Here is a 24,474-nt window from a genome sequence, read left to right as displayed (position 1 = left end):
TAAAATTAGTTAACCAAATTCAACTGTGAATTTAAACACAATTTTAAGTAAACAAAAATTAATTTCTAAATTTTTTTTTTTAAGTTTATTTATTTTTGAGACAGAGAGAGACAGAGCATGAACGGGGGAGGGGCAGAGAGAGTGGGAGACACAGAATCGGAAGCAGGCTCCAGGCTCTGAGCCATCAGCCCAGAGCCCGACGCGGGGCTCGAACTCACGGACCGCGAGATCGTGACCTGAGCCGAAGTCGGATGCTTAACCGACTGAGCCACCCAGGCGCCCCAACAAAAATTAATTTCTAAACAAAACAAAACAAAACTTAAAAGGTTAAGTAGGAATGCAAAGATGGTCCAACAGAAAAATCTATCAATTGGAGAGTGTGGACTAGTATAACTGTCCTGGAGAGCCATCTGGCAGTACCTAAATACTCTGTAACTCAGCAATCTCACTTCTGGGTATGTTGCTCAAAGAAATTCTCACATAGGGGACCATAAACAACGATTTTTATCTGTCCTGTGGTGTTAGAAAGTTAAAGGCAATTTGGATGTGGACCATGAAATGAGCACAGAGATAAAATATGGTAGATCTAAGTCCTAAGTGGTTAGAAGCAATTAACTAAATGGACACAAAGTAACATAGAGATGTCTTATGTGTTAAGAGAAAAATGTAAGATCTGTAACATACTGCACCAACCATGTAAAAACTAACAATGACACATGATTTATAACACATACATCAAGCATTTTAGAAAGGGAAAGGGAAGGAGAATGGAAATGGACACGAGTCCTGACCATGATGTCCCTGTACATTAAAGTGAAAAGTATGATTAACTCAATACTTTACTCCTGATGTTAAAAAAGGTTCAAAAGCTAATTCATTCATTAGTCAAATTTACTGAACAACTACTGTATGTAAGACACGTTTTATATTTCCTCTTTAAAAAATTTTTATTTTAGAGAGAGAAAGGACACGAGTGGGGGAAAGACAGAGAGAGTCCTAAGCAGGCTTCATGCCCAGCGCACAGCAGGGGGCAGAGATCATGCCCTGAGCCGGTATCAAGAGTTGGACACTTAGCCAACTAAGCTACCCTGGCCTACCGCCCCCCCCACCCCCGCTTTTTTTTAGAGGCTCCAGGTCCAATGTGGAGCTTGAATTCATGATCCTAGATCAAGAATCACATGCTCTACCAACTGAGCTGCTAAGCACCCCAAATTTTCCCTTTTAGTAGTAAATATCTTAAGAAAAAAAGTCTGCAGTTATCAAGCATCATAATTTTAGCAAAATGGTAACTGTCAACTTACAGTGTCCTCCTCCCATCCCTCCATAGTGGTTTGAAACAGCAATCAAATTATAGCGGCAAGGACCTGCATTTGGATTAATTAGGAATTCTGACATATCCAGGTCACTGTTTAACAAAGAGATCAAATTAGTTTTGTTTTCTCTAAATGTCATGAATTCTATTCTCTGTCAATGTTGCTTGACTCTCATTTATATAAAAAATAGCTCTTTCACTAAAGAAATCACTAAGAACCAAAGAACTGTAAAACAAATCACACAAACACACACCCTCTGAGATGTGAACATTTTGGCAAAATTATTCTTAAAAGGTTGGGAATTTCCAAATTCTCTACTGAATGCTGTTATTCAGATTAATGTTTTTGTGCTAATACATTTAACTTTCAGTATACTAGTAAAACAGTCATCACCCTTTACCATCTGGACCCTTTTAATTTTTTAGATTTTTGAAGTCATTTTTAGTAATTATTTATTTAAGGAAGAATAAAACAATAGTGAAAACGAACTTTCACAGAAATCTTATAATAATGTAGATATATCTAAACCCAATATTTATTCTATTTTCCTGGTTTTGATAATCTATATATCCCGAGTAGGCAACATTCTTTGAAATGCACCCAACTGTTTGTAATCTGTCATGCACAAAACTGTAACATGACCATTTTATAGCTTATCATTATTCATTTTTGGGTACTTGTGTCATCAAAAAGCAATAATGATCCTAAATTTCAAATATATCTCTCATAGATTCTAGATTATCATTACTGTTGGTTCTTCTTATACTTACACACTGTTAAAATGTTATATTTTTGAAAACTTTGATGATTCATAATTAAGGACAAAATTGCCATTGGTTTCTGGTAAAAAGCTGCATAACATTTTTAACTTTATAATCAACAATCAGAAAAAGCAATCCAAAGAATGTTTTCAATATTACATAATCTATTTACTTCCAGTCATCTAGTACATACACCTGCCTATGGCAGTTGTCTACTTATTAACTGTCTCAAACTTGTGGTGCATAAATATCATAAAATATAAAAGAATACTATCGATTTTCTTTTAGCAAAATGGGAGAGTGCCAAGTTATTGCTGCAAAATGTTATGTGATGAAGTCCTTCCTGGACCACGTGAATGAGAATACACTATTTCATTTTTGTCCTTGTGAATGCTCTATTAAATTTAGTGAAAGCTTAAAAAAAAAAAAAAAAAAAGACTACAGAGATGCTGTCTCCAGACTTTTTAAAAAAGTGATGTAATACTCTGGACAATGCGATAAATAAACTGAAGTATGACACAACAGGAATGAGTGATTACACTACTGTGCCATCTTTTTAAGCAATTACATTATTCTGTTTCACATTATTCCAGTCTTCTTTAAAAAGCATACCAAGGAATAACTGATGATTAATGATGAAATAATTCCTAGGAAAAACAAAATCACTAAAATCCCACAGAGTATCTTAGATATATAAACAGGGCCAATGAACCCGTATGATAACGTAACATAAAATTACTTTTATTTCGTTGTTCAAAAAGGTGTATTTTCTTTTTGTACTTTGAAAAATATCTAAAAAGGAATAAAATTGTTACTGATCCTTACAAACTGCTAGAATGACTCACAAATACTGGATCTGATGCTACCTTATGTTTATAAAAACCTACAGCTGTCCAATGCTGATAAAGCACAATCAAAACTTACTTGATGGGAAAATCAACTAATGTATCCAATTTGTCTCTCATGTATCGACTATAAGAAAATCGTTTGAGATGTACCACAAGTACTGGAGGCAGGGACCATAAATCCAATTTCTTTGTGGCTTGCTGATGTTCTTTACAATTTGGACAATACCTAAAAATAAAGAGAAATCTTTAAAGCTTGATAGAGGTAATGAAAATAATAATTAAAAAATGTTTGGAAAGTTCTTTTATTCAGTACACCTAATATATACCAGACTGATAAACTCCTTTATCATTTTTATCTTCAAAAAAATCAGATAATGAGATAAATTAGTATGTAAATAGGTATCAAAGAAATGATGAAGGCTAGATTATTTACATTTTAGTATGCTAAAAGAACACAGAACTATGTTGAGAAATAAGCATTAGAAAATCTTAATACTTCTGGGCTCTAATGGAATTAAAGCACCACAAAACGTATGACTTTCCTAAAAAGGTTTCTATCAAAATGGCTGCACAGCAAAAAAATTCTTGGGAAAAAGTAACTAAAATTAATTATCCATAGTGAAACAGCTATTAGAGAGAATACAGTAATGAGATTAGAGCTTAACATTGTAATATTTTTAAAGACATTTTAATCACTTTTAACAGACTATTATCATATAAAGAAATGCTTATTATTTAAATTATCAAAGGGAATTCAGTACTTTTTCAACTTGATATATAGCACATACCTTAGTATAAATCCTTAAAACATAATTAGAAACATTTTTTAACTTTGTCTCTTACCAGGGATCTTCAGCACCTAGCTTTTCTTTTGTTGTAAAAAGCTCAATGCAATCTTTTAATTTCACAAAGGGTTTTTTAGGAGGTTTATATTCCACACTTTCATGTTTTTCAAAATCCTAAAGAGAAGTATTTCTTGAGTTAAGAGAACAAATGAAACAAAACTCATTTTAGTGATACCATCTTACTATGAATAGTAATGAAAAACTCCTAAACTTTCTCAGAAGAATTATAAAGCTTTTTTCAGCTGAGATTTACATACGTCTAAAAAACTTATGATTACACACCTACATGGATGATTGAAACTGTTAATAGAAAGCATGTTCGAAACCAACAAGCCTTTTCTAGTCTATAACCAGCAAAATAAACACATCTGGTAGCAGCAAAGAGTGTAACAAAACAGTATGATCAACATGGGAATGAACGATGACTTACCTCAGCGGCATTTTCATCAAAATATCTTTTTTTCAAATCAGGATCCCAATCCAAAGCAAGAAAAGATCTTTCTAAGATGGAAAACATATTTCTCCTTTAAAACTTAATATGCTTTCATGTTAAAATCAACATATTTTAATATTAAGATATATACCAGAATAAACAAATAGCCATCTTTTCTACTTGCACTAGGTGATCAGGATAAATTGCTGTTTCCAAGCCATTAAAATATTTAAGCAGTTAAAGAAAAAAGATACAAGACTTAAGAATAAGTCCAACCCCCATTTAATAAACAGTGATGTGTTTAATATACTTAGAAATTAAGACTTTTCATTCAAGATTTTATACAAATAGGTAAAGGTTATTTCCCATGACTGTTGAATTTCATAGTTTTCACCTAAAAAAAAACATGGTTTGCTCAAGTTCAGTGTTCAAGCCATTTTTCACACTTACCATCTAGTCTAAGCTGCCTCTCGTCAAATCTTATATGCCTGGTGTCATCTTTGATGTAGTTGATATCAGTATTGCCTAAATTGTTGAACTGGAATGTAAATAGTCTTTTTTTGTGTCCCGTGAGTTGACTTTTACAAGTTTCCTCAGTACATAATCCATTTTCAGAATCATTATCTCCTCCAACTGAATCTTCAGACTGACTGTTTTCATTCTCGGAGGGAAGTTCTTGATCCTGGCTGGATTCATCATCTGGTTCATCTGTTTCCATCTCACCTAATTTTAGACATTAGAAGTCTTTAAATAAACCCAATGCTACATTTCAAAATTAATATTAACATTATTTTTCCCAGCTTGAAGATATTTTTCAGTTCCTTAATCCCCATCTTCTTTTTTTCTGAGGCAATAATCCAAGTGAAAGGTGTTATAATTTAACAGGAAAGTCTTACTTGGTGAGCCTTCTTCATGTATCCCATTTGGGCCGTTCCCATTAATATTTTGGTCCTTACAGCAGTGTAGGGATCCTTCGGTTTCTTCGGTTTCAGTAGATATTTTGACATATCGGCTTAAATAAAATCAGAAATCAAATTTAAGTTCTATGAAGGTAGAAACCTTAAAAAAACATTTTCCATTCCTTCAGTGAAACATAACTTTTTAATGGAGTAATGCTGGTCTTATACTACATTCAAGGATAAATTCAAACTCAGGATCTAGCACCATAAGTGCAAGTGACTAATCATTTCTGTTTTGGTTGTCTATATAAAAAGAAAGACAGCAATTTGTTACTTCTAGGGTTTTAACATCTTTCTATGTTCAAAGTTTGTGGCAAATAATTTCTTGACTTAAAAAAATTATTATATAAATATCCACATTTAGATGATATGTATTATTGCCAAGATTACTTATAACTCTATAATATGATCTTTACGTATGGGTTCTGGGATTGTAACAATTCAAAGAGGTATGCAAGAAAGAATACTATATATGTCAGTTAAAAATGATAAAATAAAAGGGATCAAATGGAAGTCTTGATTATATTATAATTCAAATCAAGGTTTTAGGAAGACAAAAAAGGGGTTGCCTTAAAATACTATCAAGCATGAACGTTTATCCTTTTAAATAAAACCATCAGTAGGAGTTCTTAAACTAGCAATGTGTTTAACAAAATGAAATATCTGAAATTTGTTTTAATTTCACAGTGCTGATATGACAAGTTCCTATTTTCTTCCAACTGTAAACTTGCGGTGTAAAACAGCTAAAAGAATTCACTTTCAGGGTTTGAAATTACCTCAGTAATGTGTTTTACATGATTAAGAGACAAAATTAAACTATAATTTGATTTTTTAAGTTGCTACCTGTTTAAACCAAGTTGAGATAATATAGGTTTATCAAATTATATTCTGATAGTATGCTGCATATTTTTTATTAACTATTTTATTGTTTTGTCAATGAAGAACTGTCTGACACTTACCACATTCTCAAAAGCAGGAGATTATAGAGTTTATCTTCAGTGTTGTTTCGTGGTACAGCCATAAGAAAAGGCTGACCAAAAAGTGAGGAACCAGTATGGTGGGTATAACTTGAGTGTCTAAATTTTTCTCTTAGGCAAACAGGAATAATCACATGCTCTGTATCTTCTGTCCTATTGATATTAATTTCAAACCTGTAAGGACAAAACTGACCATAAACTCTGAAAACTTTTACGTTATTTCCTCTGAATTTTTCCCAAGTAATATTTTGCACAATGAATTTTATACTTACACATAAATATCATCCCGTTCCATAATACTACTAAGGTTTTCATCCATAGCGAATATTCTGTGAAATCTATGATTGTATATATCAGTAACTATCATCTAAAAGGAAATAAATTTCTATTAATCTGGTTTTACATCACTGAAAAACTCAACTCCAACTTACATACTTCAAACCCAGAAACATCTTACCTTATCTGCAGGTACTCCTGACAAAGCAGACAATGCTGTACAAAGATCAAGTATGTTTCCAATTTTGGGGACAACCACTTTGTACTAAAAAACAAAAAATTATAATGAATTGATTACTTTGGAAAAAATATTCAGTAGTTGGAAATGACCTCATGTGACTTCCTCACATTCGCCTGGTATTTGGCTTACAGTGTCTGTCTCCAATCCTGCCGTCATCCTCGCCACCATTTTTCATTGGGATAATTTATCTTAGCCTTACTGTTTCTTGGCTCTTTGATACAAAGACACACACTTACTTTCAACTGGAGTTCACTTCTTGCACCTTGTCATAAACTGGCTTCACCTCTGATATCTTAAACTCTTTTCATACTACTGACTAACCAACCACTACTTAATTTTCCTGGAAATTCATTTTTTCCTATTCTTGGCTTGCATTTAGAGCTCTAGTCCTTTTAATTCCCAATTTTCTCCAAGTTTACCAGCTTCCTACTGTCTTCATACACTTTCCATCCAGATCCCATATGATTGATTCATCACTTCAACTACTCTATTGCAAAACCTTTATTTTGTTATTCAGTTTTATTCTTGCTATACTTTCTTAGAGCTGTTTGGATATGCTGGAGGAACCTGACCAACTTTAGAGACTGGTTTGCTACAAATTCATAATGTCCAACTCTCAACAGATCCTTCAACAGTTGCCAGAAATTCTGTGCATCTCTTATTTGCTTTTTCTCTCAGTTACCATATAATTTACAAATCTCTCAAAAAAAAAAAAAAAAAAAAAAAAAAAAGGAAACCAGTCCCTCATTGCTTTCCCTCTAAAAATTCCCCTCTAATTATCTTTCTCCTCTGCTTTCTAAATAACATTGTTAAAAGTAATGTCTACATGGACTATCTTAACTTCCTCACTTCCCATTCACTTATCAATCCATTCGTGGCTTTTGTCTTCATCTCTTTATTTAAACTGTAACCAAGGTTGTCAAACCCTGTTAGAGTTTGACCCTAGCCCTCTTCTGAATTCTATAGGCTCTCTTTAGAGACTGTGATAATATATCCCAGTTTACTTTGGCCAGTCCTGATTTAGTCTGCTGTCCTTGACTAATTATTAATAATGGCCCCTTTTATTTTATTTTTATTTATTTTTTTTTTTTTTTAAATTTTTTTTTCAACGTTTTTTATTTTTAATTTTGGGACAGAGAGAGACAGAGCATGAACGGGGGAGGGGCAGAGAGAGAGGGAGACACAGAATCGGAAACAGGCTCCAGGCTCCGAGCCATCAGCCCAGAGCCTGACGCGGGGCTCGAACTCACGGACCGCGAGATCGTGACCTGGCTGAAGTCGGACGCTCAACCGACTGCGCCACCCAGGCGCCCCTGGCCCCTTTTATTTTTAAGAGTTCTGGTTTAGGTGATAGATTATAAGGTCATCCTAGCCTTGGGGATCTCATCCTTCTAAGATATTCACTATCATTTTCATAGACCTCATTACCCAATTTCTATCTCAAGAACAGACATCTCTTCTCTAGTCTAGATACATAAACTCAACACCTAATGAAAACTCTACCTAAATTTTCTTCATGCATTTCAGCACGTCCAGGACTACACATGATTTAAGTCATTATTAGGTCAACATATCCAATATTAAAACAGGTTTCTTCCTAAATCTTTCTTCTTATATATCCCATTAAAATAAATAACACCACTATTTCCTCAGTTTTACAACCCAGTAAGCTTGGCATCATCTTTGTATACTTGTAAACATTTTTGTTTCTTATACTCAACTGGTTCTTCAAACTGCCATCCTGACACTAATATTAAGAGTTCAAGCGCTTTTCATTTGTCATCTGATCACTGCAAAAACCTCTTACATGGTCTTAGTACATCTGACCTAAGCTTTTCCAATCCAATCTTTGTACTAGCTTGAATCTTCTTTCTCTAATACAAATCTGTTTAGTAACCTTCGATGGGTGCCCTAGCTTTTAAGATGAAGTCCAACTTCCTATCATGGTGTCAAAATTCTTTGTGAGCACTTACCATATTATCTACTTATAATTTCCAGAAGTGGGACATGTCCTCTTTCACCTTTAGCTCTTTGTATATGCCAATCTCTTGGTCTACAATACCTTTATTTTCAGCTTTCACTTGTTTAAATCCTAATCATCCTTAAGGATTCAACACCGGCATTATTACCAGTTTGGGTATGTCACTCCTTCTATATACTCCTAAAGTACCTTATCATAGCACTTTTCACACTGCATGACAAACTTCTTGGGAACAAGAAACAGGAACACTTTTGTATTTCTAGCACTTTGCAGAATCTTAAGTTCCAATACGTAATACATGTTCAATACAATTACTAATAAACTTCTATGACCTAAATCAACTTCGGTGATGGGAAAACTCATCAAGTAGGTTAACTCAGCTAATTTCCCTTTCCTCTTCAGCTGGTTAAAGCACATTGTTAATGAGGCTATCATTTTGTATTTGAGTTGTTACAGCCTCCAACTGGAAAAAAACCTCCCAATTCTTCTGTGCTGACCATGACTCCAACCTCTACAAATCCGTACTTTTGGTGAGAAAAAAAATCAAGTGAGAAAAGAGGTATACTAATGAAATTAATATTGCTGGAAAAATAATTTAAAATCCAAATCATGGAAGAATATCCAATACATGCCTCTGGGCTACTGTGTAATTTGAATGCAATCTGTCTCTACGTAATATAGATTATATTATTGGCATGGGAGAGTACAGTCTTTAACAAATGTACTGTGGAGAAAGAGTATATTCTTTTGTTGTGATCAATTTTTACTTATTGTTTTATGCTGCTCTCTCATTCCACTATACTCTTTGGCATATACTTGTAAACTTACAAACTAGAGAGGTAAGGGTGTAGTTTAGCATTGCCATGGTTTCCCTCCATTGAAAAGAATGTTAATTTTATACTTATTAAAGGATGTGATTTTAGAAATGTGAACACATCTCCCCCAGTCAAAAATAAAAGCGGGTCTTTACTGGCCCTCCTTAACATTCTTAGTACTACTGAATGAAATATTGACACGAGGGCATCAGGCTCATTGACTTCAGGAAGGAAACACAAAAGCAGCAGCAAAAGAAATAGGGGGAATTCCTACAACTGAATACATGACTAGTCTCCACCACACTTTAATTACTTTGAATGAAAGGACTGTACTTTTATGATGAACACTTCATTTACTGTGCCCTTGCCAACAGTAAAACCAAACACTTTGACTAAATTAATGGTAAGATTGTAAATGCGTTAAAAGCAAATGTTTCATATCGATTTCATGACATTGTTATTAGCTGAATTGTGTCCCCTTAAAATTTATATGTTGAAGCCCTGACCACCAATGTAATAGCCTTTGGAGATGGGGCTTTTAGAAAGTTTAGATGAGATCAAAAAGGTGGGTGCCCTTACAGATTATGTGCATGCATGTGGTCTCTCTATGTAAACACAGTGAGGACAAGACAGAGTCTGCACTAGAAACCAACCATGCTGGCACTCTTGATCGTAAGACTTCTAGCCTCCAGAACCGTTTGCCCAACAGAGCTTTACACTCTCACTAGGTGTCCAACACATATTTGAATGAATAGAATTTTTGAATATTTCTCCATTAGGAATGCATTTCTGCAGTAGAACTTATGGTCTAGCAGAGAAATGATTAAGTAAACCAAAGTTATAGGGAAATTTGGTTAAGTGCGGGAAGAGAATTTTAGGGGAACTGAAGGTAGAAGAGGAAGGAACTACTTTTGTTAGGGTGGGTCATGTGTCAGAAAAGGATTAATAAAGGGCGGAAATATAGTGCTTTGCTTCACAAATTTTAAAAATAATCCTATAATACTAGGCAATGGAATCAGGCTGACAACTGATATTAAGGCCTTTTTCAGGGCTCTTGAATTGAATAACCAGTGTTTGATACTCCAAACTGTTAGAAGATTAGAACATTATTGAAGCAAGTATTTATAGCTGAACTAAATTACTTTAATTTTTTTTTAATGTTTACTTATTTTTGAGAGAGAGCATGAGTGGGGGAGGGGCAGAAAAAGAGAGACACACAGAACTCAAAGCAGGTTCCAGGCTCCATGCTATCAGCACAGAGCCCAATGCAGGGCCTGAACTCGTGAATGGTGACATCAGGACCTGAGCTGAAGTCGGACGCTTAACCAACTGAGCCAGCCAGGTGCCCCCCTTTTTAAAAATTTTTTATTTATTTTTTTTGAGAGAGAGAAGGAGAGGGGTGAAAGGGGAAGGGAGAGAAAGAGAATCTTAAGCAGGCTCCATGTCCAGTATGGGGCTCGATGTGGTGTTCAATCTCATGACTGTGAGATCATGACTTGAGCCAAAATCAAGAGTTGGACGCTTAGCCGACTGAGCCACCCAGGCATACCCAGGCATCCCAGCCCAACTAAATTTCTATTTCTCCTCCAAGTTGTTAAGATGACTAAAAATTACAGGTATTTAAATATACCATTATCATAACATGAATCAAAATGTGTACTATTAGTTTTATTTTCAAAAGACACTAGAAAAAAAATTACAATTAACATTAAAGTTGGAAAATAGGAAAACTATTTATCATAACATTGCAAAATTGAACCTCTCATTTTTTCTTTTGTAAGAAAAAGCCTTTGAGAATTTTATTTTTACAAATAATGATACTTTACACATCCCTCAGCCTTTCACGATTCTAAAAAGGTGTATTAATTTCCAAAGTATTTAGCTTATAAAATCTCTTACATATATAAACTTAATTATTGAATTGTGCTTGAGACACAAGGTCTCAACACTTAAGTTTTTGTTTTGTTTTTTTAATTTTAGAGAGAGAGACAGAGTGCATGCGAGTGTGGAAGAGGGGCAGGATAGAAAGAGACAGAGTCTTAATCAGGCTCCAAGCTTAGTGTGGAGTCTGACATGGGGCTTGATCCCACGACCCTGGGATCATGACCTGAACTGAAATCAAGAGTCAGACACTAGACCAACTGAGCCACATAGGCGCCCCTCGACACTAAGTTTTAATAAAAGCAACAAAGGCAAAGAAAACAATCATGACCTACCTGCATAGGTTTGGTAAGTGGATCCATTCTAACCAAATAAACTTCCAAAGTACGTTCTTTTTTCATGGGCAATGGAAGTGTCAAGTAACAAAAAGGATCAAATGTTACTGAAATCTTAGCACATTCAGGACAAACTAAAGTTGATTTAAAAAGGCCGTGAAATATATCTACTATGATAGAATCATTTCTTTTTAAATGGTTTTCCCAGGCTTCTTCAGCAACTATCTGTAAGAAAAACAGACACATATTACACAGAAATATCACATTACTGTAACAATGGTGACAATGATATTATTAAATTTACCTTATCTGGCCTTCCATCAGCATCTTTTAACTGTATATATGGTTTTTTCCTAATTCGATTCAAATCCTCATGCAGTCCATCTAATAGGAAAGCTAATAGCTCTTGACAGTCCTGCTGCTGGTATCCAGAGAACTGAGGTGCAAAACGTCCTACTTGCGTCTGCAAGAAAAGCAAAAATACAAAATCAGTTACGGGGACAAAATTGATTAAAACAAATATGATTCTCATTATTTATGGATTTTATATTTGTGAATTCACTGACTCTGTTACAATCTATTTGTAACCCTCAAAACAACTTGTGGCACTTTGGCAGTCATTTGCAGATATGGTAACTACAGACACATAAGTACATACAGATAATTACATATCTAAAAACATTTTTAAAATTATAACTAATCTCTAATGTAGAAATGTTGACCTGAGGAAATAACAAGGAGAAAATATGGTAGAGTTTTGTACAAAGGATTTGGAAATACTCAAACTTATTAAAATTCAATAATATCTCTGGGTCACTAGAAAAAATTACAACGCTCTCCTTTACTTTCTGTGTATAAAAAAGAGGGTAAATTCCAGAGGTAAAAGGAATGTTTGTGTTCATATATAATTTTCCTAGTCTTTGCAGTACTATTTTTTTATAAGACTGAAAAGAAATGTGAAAGGAAAAGTCAGATATCAAGAGCCTGTTTACACATAATTTTAAAAGAGAATAGCTGGCAAAATGAAACTAACTAGAATCCTGGGTAAGGAATGAGAAATAGTTTGTCTAAACTAGCTTGTTCAAAGCTTAGAAAGTTAAGATAAATACAGGAGTATTTTGATTTGTTGTTTTTATGTTTTAGGAACTAGTATACAGTTAATAAAATATTGCTTAGCAGATGTCCTATATGAGCGTCATTTGTGTATATTAAAAAATGGCTGAAAGCTGAGAGCTTCTTATTCTCTTTTAAGTTTAAAATTTCCCATAGATCTCACCTGTAAATAAATAGTAAAACTCTTTTAACTATATAAAACTAAATTTCATTCTTATTTGAATGACAAATTAAAGTTTTATTGGTTCTAAGAAACCACTTCACAAAAAAGAATGAACTTAAAAGTGTAAGGATTATATTGAAAGTAATTCATATTTAGCGCTGGTTATATAGTTTCATTTTAATAATTTTTCAAATTTACAAGGACTCTCAAAATAACCTGAGTGCTTAGACTTCAATGACATGCCCAAATTTAGCCTTTACATTTGTATAAATAAATTTATGTAGGTTTCTCATATATGTATTTATTATAAAGCAACCTGCCTATGCTCTGCTGTCTCTTTCTTGTCATTTTGTACCATAACAGTGTTTTCCAATCTTTATTTCAATATTTCCCTCCCCATCTCCCAGAGATTTTTTAGACATTTTAAAGTAATCGTCCACCCCACCTCCCACCCAGAAAATTGAACAGCACTGATATACTGTGTATCTTTCTATTTGTGCTAGGTCCCTATGGAGGGCCATAAGCCAATGTAACAGCTATGATTTTTCACTGCTTCCCCCAAAGAACACATTTTTGTTCTGGGGGTCATATAGCCCTAACGAAAATGTATTAACCATACTAACCTTAAAGGCTCTTGGCGTGACATAGCTAAATTTTCCAGACCACATTTGTTTGATCAATTCAGCATAAGATTTAGCTATTTCACCTCTCATTCCTAAGGGATTGTCAAAATTGAGTTCTTCTTGATACTTATCATTGAGGAAATATTCAGTAAGTGGAGGAGTGTTGCTCAAACACTGCAAAGAATAAAACACATTTTCAAGTAAAAGTAATCACAGGTTAAACATGTAAAATGAAGAGAGAAACAAACGGACTTGCCATAATATATAGAGAAAAATTTAAATGATGGCCTCATGAACTAATAAATAACTGGTCAAATGAACACTCAAATGATGCACTCAACTATTCATTTCCCAAATTTCAAATCAATTACTTATAATAAATGAAAATGCTATTATTTGTTGCTGTAAAATCTGCATTAATTTTAACCACAGCAAACTACCTGTTAACTGGGAGAGAAGCTCAGAGTTTTCTTTCCTTCTTTTACTTGATTGGTAGAAATTATGGTTTGTCTACTCATCCCAGGCACCTGCAAATTAGCCTGAGTAGGTAAAAACTGAGATAGAGTGCAAGCAAGAAATTAACTTTAAAGAGGTATTTATTGCTTCCATTGTCAATTCCTTATGAAAGAGCAGCCTTTACATTTTCCATTTGGTCAACCAATTTTAGAAGGGACAGTACAGATTCGCTGAGCCTGAGGAAACTTAACTTTTGTTATGTGAACTCTGGCTAAGTGTGTTCTTACTTCCTCCAGTTCTTCAGTATCATGACAATTCAATTTTCCTTTTTGGCAAGATTAAAACTATGAATTAGTTAATTCTCCATCTCCTTTCTATTCAGAATGAAATAATTTAGGAGTTAAAATAAAATAGATGACAGAAGTACAGTTTTTCCGTAACACTTTATCTCAAGATAGAATAATTTTAAGTTGATAATACCATATAATTTGAACCCAGTGTTATTATTCTTTATTAAGAATCCAATATTACTTTATGAATTAGATGTCTAGAGTCATTAAATAGAATATGTAATGACTGACATATACTTTTCTTTATTTTTACTGCAGGAAGACATTTGTCTTGGGAGTCAGTTTTTCACAGCTTGCTTACCACTCATTTAGGTTAATAGTCTGGGATTAAACAGTCTTGGTAGCTATGAAAAGTTCAACCTGCTGGGTTCATGCCAATAACTGGCATGCCATAAACTATGTCTATATACCATGTACTGTTTGACTAAAACTTCAAAATTAAGCATATTTGATTTTTTGAAATAAATTATGATGTTCTGTTTTGTGGTTTCAATTATGAATTAATTTAGGTTTACTTAAGTAACCATAACATCTATTTTGGTATTTTCAATGTAATAAAAATAATACTGCTCAAATTGGTAGTCTAGTACCTATAATAAGGCAAAAGGGAAATTGTTTATAATATCATGGAATTTGTATTATATAATTAATTCTTAGGCAATGAAAGCAAATAAAAATGTTTAGAGTGGACTATATAGACCTTAGTGTCATTTACAAGCCATTTTCAGCAGATATCAAATTTTATGTGAGCAAGAGGAAGATAAAGGTAGATTACAGTGTAGGAGGCGATTCAGGAAAGGATACTTTCCAACTTCTGAACTCCTTTTACATGTCAACCTCTCAAAATCTTACACAGCTTTTGAGATTCATTCTCTTTTCCTTTGGCATTATATGTTCTTTTAACTATAAACCCAGCACTAGAGGTAGGGTCAGGCAACCCAGAATACACCATGGCTACATTAAATGCCACCACTTAGTAGTATCATCTGATTTAATACAAACAGGATGAACACTACATAGTCAATGAGGCAAAGGGGAAGTCAGACAGCATTTCCAACAATTATCAGCTTTCAAATCCTTGTATTTGATCAGTTCAGGGTTATACTAAGAATATGATATTCTACTAATGTAACACAATTATACAAAGAACCTAATTTATGGTTTTACCAAACTAAGAACCAAGTTGTACAGATGTGAATAATTTTTGAACTTTGTTTTCACTTAATTCTATGTATCCTTATCTTGCAAAGAACTTCCAAATATAATTTAAAATCTGTAGCTTTCCAGTAGCATCCGGAGTGATTTTTCTAAAATGTATATCACTTTCATGCTAAAAATAATGGCAATTTCAGATTGAAATCTCAATTTTTGAGAAGAGTCTGTCTTTTGCCCACCTATGTGGCCTCTTATCTTGCTAATACCTTTATGTGACTCTATCCTAGCCTCACTTAATTACTTGAAGTTCATTGACCTCCATGTATTCTCTCACTCTTAAATTTGCAACATCAATCCATCCCATCTATGTGAAATACACCTTCTTTGTTCTATTAACTTCTACTAAACCATCTAGATTCAGGTATCCTGTCTGGGAAGTATTCCTAGATTTCCTTCTAATGTTTCCTTTGGTATGTTTCCATATTGCATAATGCTCACTTGTACTACACCACTTATCTCCTAATATAATGTAACTTTAATTTTAGTTTATCTGTCTTGCCAAATGGACTGTGACCTTCATGAGAGCAGGAACCATAATATCAATTATATGTATATCTCCAGCACTCAGTATGTGTACAATAAACACACGTTTAACAAAACATGTTTTTGCCTATATATACAAATGTTTTTATCCTTTTGGCTTTTTAAATCTTTTCCTTCAATGTTTGGCACAGAGCAAATTTTTCTTGAATGAATTATTACTTAGGGAGGCAAAAATATATTAGCTGGTAATGGATAATCTCAAAAACTTCATCAAGCACTTCTACCTGATTTAATGGTTTAAATCACTTGGTTTAAATTATATAAACCAAAAGAAGGACAGCACCTATTAAAAACTTGCCCATGCTTTTGTGTGACTCTTGATCTCAGGGTTGTGAGCCTGAGCCCCACAGTAGAGATTATGTAAAATAAATAAACTGAAACATACAAACAAGCAAACACCAAAAAACTTTCCCATCCTTTTAACTTTCATTCAATTCACTATCTACTTTGTAGTGGGTCTCTGCTTGGATTTTTTTTTAAAGTCGTTGATACAGAGACCAATGATTATTTTCAAAGTGACACAAGCCATTTTGAAGATGACTATAATTGAACATTAACAAACTAAAAACAAAACACAGTTTTAATAAGTGCTTGTATTACTTATCAAGATATCATAACCAATATATTTTGAGGTAACCCTTATGTTTAAATTAAAAAAAAGCATTCTATTTGTTAAACATAATTTTTAAAAAATTTAAGTATAGTTGACACACAATGTTACATTAGTTTCAGATGTACACCAGAACATACTGTGTTAAGAAACTCACAAGCTACATTTTTCTAAAAATTTATACAAACATATATAAATACAGAAATTCAATAGACAGTTTAAGTGTTCTACTAATGCACATATCATAGTAGTTTAAAAACTGAAACTGATGTCAGACTTTTCTTTCTCATATTGTAAAATACAATACTTTTCTCCCTCACCTTGAAATTATTATTCTGGGAATCATTATATTCTTGGAGTAGTATAAAGACCACCTAAAATACTAAAAGTTCTCTTTTAATTTTTGGTATAAATTTCAAGGTATAATTAGAATACAGGTCAAACAACTAAAGTATTTCCATGCCTCAAGTGTTGTCAGTATTCAATGCCATCACCGTGGCAGAAGAAAGAAGGTAGTTTCTTAATATTGGTCATACTGCAGTTTGAGTTATAATTTATACAATTCATTCTATCTTTTAACATGGGGCTATCTTAGAAGAATGAACATCTTTGACAAATACAAGAAAACTGGACATTTGGACTAGTTGCCATTAAATACGGTGTTTTAAAGAATAAAGATTTTGGTTAGTTCAATAATAAAAACAACAATAACCATAGTTCTGAAGCATCTCTCTCAAAGATTCCTCTGCTATAACAAGTATCACTTTTCCATCTGATTGGGACTGTCCCAAAATAATTCCTTTCTTAAGACATATACAGACAAAGGGAATTTCTCCTTTTAACATGTAAGATACTTTATTGAGTGACATAATATGGACCTGAAATCACACGTTTTATGCACCTATGTGGATATATTTCTCACTCTCAATGATTCTTGAACTGCAGAACAGAACAGAACTCATCCTTTCCTAACATAAACGGTTTCTCCTAGCAAAACCTGGAATACAGATATAAATCTATTGTAAAAACAAAAGGGATTACATAAATAGTATTAGTATGTTATTTTATGGCTACTTATGAGTTTTGTGATGTTCTACAAGTCATATGCCATTTTGAGCTTCACCTTTGTTAATTCAGATTTCAACTACCTGACATTGACAGATACCAACACTTCAGTATTTCAAGGAGAGCTACCTCTTACAACTCACCACCAAAAAAACTGAAGTTCAAGTATGAAGTGATGTGACTCATAATAAAACACAGATCTTAAGCCACATTTTACTTATATCAAATGGTGCCTACAGTGGTTTTTACAATTGGTAGAATTTTATCAAACACTATGTTAAAAATAAAGCAATAAACAGAATGAAGAGAAGGATTCTGTACCAGTAGTCTCAATTCTTAATGTAAAAAGGAGTAAGTAAAAACTTACAGTAATGAACAAGCAAAATTGCTTTAGTTAAAAAACTAAATTTCACATTTAGTAGATGTTAAAGAGTTTTGGTATTCATTAATTTAAATTAGTCTTTGTGATAAAACAACCAGTTGGTTAACTGGAAGGTCAGGACATAAGTTAGTATCAAAAATTGGTTTATCCATGAGGAATGAGAATGCCTGGGTATGTGCAAGCCAGTCATTTTGTGAGCAGACATGACTACTAAGTATCTGTTCCTGAAAGTGGCTCTGTGGTTCTCTACCTGTGCTTACATATGCATTTAAAATAGAAACCCCAAGTAATAAGAGTATTCTTGAATGTGAATTTGAATTAGGAGTCTTAAGACATATTAGTCCTTAGTTTAATGTATTAAGATTGAACCTTAGCCATGTACTTCTTCCTCCCTTTCTTAGAATGTTCTTCCCCTGTAAGAAATTCCTATTCTTTAACACTCATGTCAGTATCTCTTACAACATTTTATCTTGCTCAGCACCTCAAGGAAGAACTAATATTACTTCTTCTGAGCAAACTCTATACCTTGAACTCACTTACACTGTGCTTATTTTGAAAGCAGCCTCCATGTCTATTTCACCTTTGTACCTCAGGGTCTACAGCACAATGCCTGACACATACCTTAATAAAGGTGTGTTGAATGAATGAAAACTTGTATGACAGAAAGACTGGAAGCTGTCCTTACAGAAACTGAGAACAGTGGGAAAACACTAGACTAAAGAGAACTGAATTACACCCTGGTATATAACTATAACGTATCTAAAAGTTCTGTAAGTTCAAAAAACAAAAGTCCCAGTAATGCCTAGGCAGGCTTTTCTTATGAAGAAAAACAGCTACTGTGAATGCCCCAAGCTATCAGGATAAATCCATGTAAGTCAAAGACATGTGAAGGAAGAGTATTTGGAAATATATTTTTATCAAGACTCCTCACTAAATCTTCAACCTAGAATGAGGTATAAAAATTCTGAAGAGCGTTCTTCTAAATAATCGAATGTCTCAACCAGTGGACATTCTGCCATATGGTTCAATGTATATAGAACTTTAACCACTGCCACCATGAAGAACTATTTTTAAAAAGAATGCATATACCATTCAACTATTTTATAAAGTAATAATTCTCTATGAAAAACTCTCTGGTTACAAATTTCCATACATCTAAAATTGGAATATTATGTGAGGTTATGATTTTCTTTCATTATTTAATTAGCTGGAAAGGCTACAATGCTCTGTACATAAGTTTTCCTTATACACACATGCACAAATCCTATTGCTCTTACATTATTTTCAAAAAGTTCTTCCGTTAAATATGTTCTGATCAATAAGACTGATGTTTCTAGAGTTCTCTGGAAAAAATTAATGACTCATAAGAGTCTCAATTTTGTATTTCACTATAAATTTCTATATCATTTTTTAATTGATGAAGTGAAATAAAGTTCTACTATATAACCAAATCTCAAGTCTGTAATCAACATATTTTAGGAAATGAATAATTAATAGCCATCCCAATAACTTGTAATGAATCTGGAATTTCCCCAGTACCTGGAAAATAGCCAAAGTAATCCCCTTCAAAAAGAGAAAGTTGTCTTTTGTAATGCTGAATATGAACCACTCCCTTTCTGTTCAGGTGCTCCAGAAGCCCAATTTTCAAGTGATCATGTATGCTCACTATTTTAGTAAACCGGTAACTAGAACAGGAAAGAAAACAAACTTAATTTTTGATTACCTAAAGCTCTGAGTTGTGTAACTCATTCTGTAACTGATCAAAATGTAATGCCACTCACACCCTTTAAAAAAAAAGTAGCTATACCTTCAAACTAACCAATACTAAAAATAAAAACCCAATCTAAAATGAGGAAACCATATTCTTTTCTTATAATTTAAAAAATTACACCTGAAGTGACCTTAGAATAATCCAATATTTTTTTCCTGGATTTTAATATTAGATGGATAAAGAATTTTCAGATTTGCCATGCTATCGTTTTTCACTTTGTCATGACAACAGTATAGACATTCTAAAAAGGTCTGAATTCTGAAGCATTTCTGTAAATACTGGGACATTGGCTCTAGTTCTGTAATGAAACAGTGGATGAGAAAGGAAAGTATGACGTAGATTTTTACAATGAAGAAGTATAAATATAAGTCTGCCCCTTCATCAAGTAAATTTTAAAAATGAAGTATTTTTAAGACACCTGATATTTTATTCTTCGTTACTTTTTCCCTTAGGAAAGGCCAATCTCGTTACATTTGAGAGATCAATTCTGAAGCTTCTCCACATATTTTGGGAAAGCATATACAATCATTCTATTTTGCTTTTCATTTCCAATCTCCCTCCAAGCTTTCTTTAAAAAATAAATTCAGGTAAGTAAAATATAAGTGGGAATAAATTTATTTATTTAAAAAAACCCCAAAAAACCAAAACTTCTGTTTTTCCCTCTCCCAACTAGTCAGAGAAGAGAGAACTGACATACACTCAACTTAAAATATTGGAACTTTACATAAAATAGTTTCAAAGGCTGCATTTTTGAATTGGACAAAGATAATGTTCTAACAATGTAATGTATGTTATTAACCTGGTCACTATGCTTAAGACATAAATTAAATTTAAGTTCCTGCTGTCACCCTTTCTTTCAAATTCTATGAAATTTCTTCTTCATACAATACTTAAATTCAATAAAGAATTATTATGAAAGCTCTGGGAAATAGGAGAACTAATGGGGAACATTTTGTGGGCTAACAAAGAAATAGTGTTATTTTTTTCTCTAATCTATAAAATTGAGGAAGGAGAATTCTAAGTTTGTGAAAAGGTCTACCCTGTTACTGGCAGTAAGTAAAGCTTATAACTAGAGATTTCAATGTTAAAAAAGCCATGATTATGTAAAGACATTAATTTTCATACTAAAAGCTATCAGCAGAAACTAGACGGAAGATCTATTTTTAATATAAGTAAATTTGAAAGTTTCTGAGATGATTATACCAACAACAATACTGCAAGTTTCAGGCAGATGTATTTCAGTGAGGTTTTCAAACTACTCAGCTATAGCATCAATTGTCTAGAAAAAAATTTTTTTTTGGTAAGAGGCTATTTAATGAGTGATTTTATGTTTAATATTATTTATAGGAAGCAAGCTAAAATCAAATGGTTCTAATAATATTAATAAACTTTAGTATAAATTGTATTTATTTTAAAGAACTAAAGCATATGAATTCAATTGTAATATTTAGTATTATTATCTGCTCTACACTGTTAATAATTCAAAACTGGCTCACAATGAAATGAATGCCACTATTTTAGGCAAGCAAGATGAAGGACTTCAGAAAAAGCAATGGTTCTTCATAATTTTGTGTGTGGTTCAGTGCCTTGCACATAATATTCAGTATAGAAACATTTTTGAAAAAATAAGTATCACAAATTTCTGATTCACTGATCTTTTAGTTTCCCTGTGAAGGCATACATGAAAGGATAGCAGAAATTTTTCACAAAGTTTAACTGAATTTTTACATTCTTTAAGGAAAATCACCAAGTCATGTACTTCTCTTCATTATTTCATTACACTAGACCCCAAACTGACAATAAATACTTCAGCTGAGTTGAAAAAGAAGTTTAAGGACCATGTAATAGCATGAACTATGAAGGGTTTCTGATTATCTTCATAATCCAAAAGAACTTTAAATTTATCTAAATAATCACTCAACAGATATTTATTAGGAACAGAAGATTATTATTTGAAGAGTTTCTAGTAATATAAAAATAATGTTCCAAAAGGATTTTTTCCTATCATTCACTGTGCATTCACGGAACTAGTTGCGTGGGACTGGGGTCTGCCAGGCTGGGGTTAACATAGCAGCCCGACGCAAGTGCCATCAGACTGGTTACACCGGTGGAACCTAACACTGTATTATTTCTTGAACTTTATATATAGCTGGGTTTCTGACTTACTCGGTTGCAAGAAGTAAATATATATAAAATGTGCTATTATTCTTTTTAAAATTAATGTTTATTAATTTATTAATTTATTTATTAATTTATGTATTTATTTATTAATTTATTTATTAATTTATAATTAATTATTTATTAATTTATTTATTTATTAATTTATTAACATTATTAATTTAATGTTAATTAAAATTAACTCTTTTGGAGTTAGCTCCAGAAAGATCATTAATCTGGTCCAGGTGAAGTTCTAAACATTTCTGGTAAATTTTCTAATGCAGTATTTCTCTGTTTATGTGAAAGAACTAATTTCTTAACAATTTCCAAATCATCATAGACTGAGACTTTTATAAAGTACAGTAAAAATGAACCACTAGAAAAATGAAATAAAAAATGACATACAAAAAAACAAAGCCTCATCTTCTATTATGAGATTTAATAGATATAAAATACCCTGACCAAGTTGCTAGAAAAGTTTTAGATCACTTATACTTAATTTCTATGCTTATTTGTCAACCATACTGTCTCATCCATAGACAGACTCTGAGAAATACTGTTCTAATCATTATCTGGCATTATGCTAAACATTGGGGATATAAAAGAAAACCAAAGACAGTCTCTACTTTCATGACTCTCACTGTGTAATAGGTATTTATCCAGAAGAAAGAGAGAAAAGGGAGGAGAGATAGAGATGTGGGAAAGGCAACGAGGGAAAAGGAAGGAGTATACACAAACAAGTTTGATACATAACAAATTCCAAGAACCTTTAGTTTTGGCTTAAGAGGTAGGAAAAGCCCCATTTAGGTTTTATCCTTTAGGTGATGAGAAGCAAGTTTTAAGCAAAGAGGTAAATAATTATATTTGCATTTTAAAACGACGACTCTGGAAGCAATGCACTAAATGGAGAGGAAGAGGATAAATGAAGGAATAAAGATAGGAGTTAGAGATATATTTCAACAGGTCACATAAAAGATGCTCAAGTACTCAAATATTGTACTGACAGTAGAAGAGAAGATGGATGGAAGTGATGCTAAGAGGTAGTGAAATGAACAGGATCTGGGGAGAGTCTCAAGTTTTTGACTTGGGTTAGTGGGTGGACAGTTGCAACTAGGGGAGTATGAGATAAAAGGATCAGGTTTCTTGGGAGAGTGTTTGGTCTTAGTAGCCAAGGTTAGTTTAAGTGTAATATTATCTAGGCAGAAATGTCCATCTAATTGTTATATACTGGAAGGAAACTCAGGAGGGAGAATTATAGTAGAGACAGATTTGAGATTTGTCAGTTAAAGTGGATGTCAACATCTCAAAGGTAAAGAGTGACATCTCAAAGGTAAAGAGGCTACAAACAACCCTGCAAACAGAAGGTCAAGAATGACTTTATCAAAAGCAATTTTTTGGGGGTGGTATGATGGTCACAGCGATGACATAACAATAGTTGATAACTGCATATTGTTTACCAGGTACCAAGCACTCGTTAAACAATTTATCTTCATTTAACAGATGAAGAAACTAAAAAGTTTCTTATTTCACACAACCAAGTGGCAGAACTAGGTTTTGAATCCAAGCAGTCAGGTTCCAAAACCTATGCTTGTAACTACTATGCTATGCTGCAGAGGACTACTGAATGGAAGATGAGAAAGTAGGAAGAAAGTACAAACCATTATTTTCAGTTTTCAAGGTTAAGAGTCCTCTTCACTCCTCACTTAGAAGAAGAAGAAAAAAGACTTGACGATATATATATGCTGAAAGGAACACAGTGAAAATGTGAGGTAAAAGGTACATAACAAAGATATGATGATTAATGGAACAAGTCTCAGGGAAGATAGCAAAGGTCCCAGGAAGATGGTGGTATAATCATGATGACACAGACACTTCAGGTATGGTTCAATGAGAATAAGAGGAATCTTAAAATGTTCTAGCTTACTATTAAGAATTTCCTTATAAACAATTAGTAACATTTTGGTTAAAAATTTATAATTTCTTTTAAAAAGTTATTGAAAACTTTTTCTTGTCAAAGTATATAATAATTAGGTCCTGGGCAATTACCGAAGAATCATTCACAATACTTTAATTACATACCAAATCTGTAACAACAACTATATATATATATTTATATTTACATATATAAATAGATATATATTTACATTCATATATACATAATGAACATACGTGTGTATATAGATTAGTGCATGTGTGTCAGTGATTCAGTTTATTTTCAAAGCAACATCTCTCTAAATGAAAGCCAGAGACAGACTTTCAATTTTTAATTATACATGACATGGTTATAAAGCAGTGATTTTCTGGTAAACCCTTCAAGTTCAAATGAACATCATCTTTGATGTAATCACTTTAGAAGGCTGT

At 32.9% G+C, this 24,474-nt stretch overlaps 1 protein-coding gene across 10 annotated transcripts in view; it reads right to left on the bottom strand.

Moving 5' to 3' along the window:
* Positions 1-24,474, bottom strand: part of USP15 (ubiquitin specific peptidase 15) — a 118,967-nt gene that overhangs the window by 6,526 nt on the left and 87,967 nt on the right. For 3 of the 10 annotated variants that reach the window (XM_042947038.1, XM_042947039.1, XM_042947041.1), the window contains 12 exons: positions 13,565-13,738; positions 11,970-12,128; positions 11,666-11,890; positions 6,594-6,677; positions 6,409-6,503; positions 6,119-6,310; positions 5,097-5,212; positions 4,651-4,923; positions 4,198-4,268; positions 3,766-3,881; positions 2,999-3,148; positions 1,302-1,405 (listed from right to left, as the gene is read on the bottom strand). In XM_042947038.1, the coding sequence (XP_042802972.1) occupies positions 1,302-1,405; positions 2,999-3,148; positions 3,766-3,881; positions 4,198-4,268; positions 4,651-4,923; positions 5,097-5,212; positions 6,119-6,310; positions 6,409-6,503; positions 6,594-6,677; positions 11,666-11,890; positions 11,970-12,128; positions 13,565-13,738 (1,759 nt within the window). The other 7 variants (XR_006204921.1, XR_006204920.1, XM_042947042.1 and 4 more) reach the window with 6 other exon arrangements.

Source organism: Panthera leo, chromosome B4 (assembly GCF_018350215.1).
Source record: "Panthera leo isolate Ple1 chromosome B4, P.leo_Ple1_pat1.1, whole genome shotgun sequence".
NCBI lineage: Eukaryota > Metazoa > Chordata > Mammalia > Carnivora > Felidae > Panthera > Panthera leo.
This window is presented reverse-complemented; position numbering and strand designations above follow the sequence as displayed.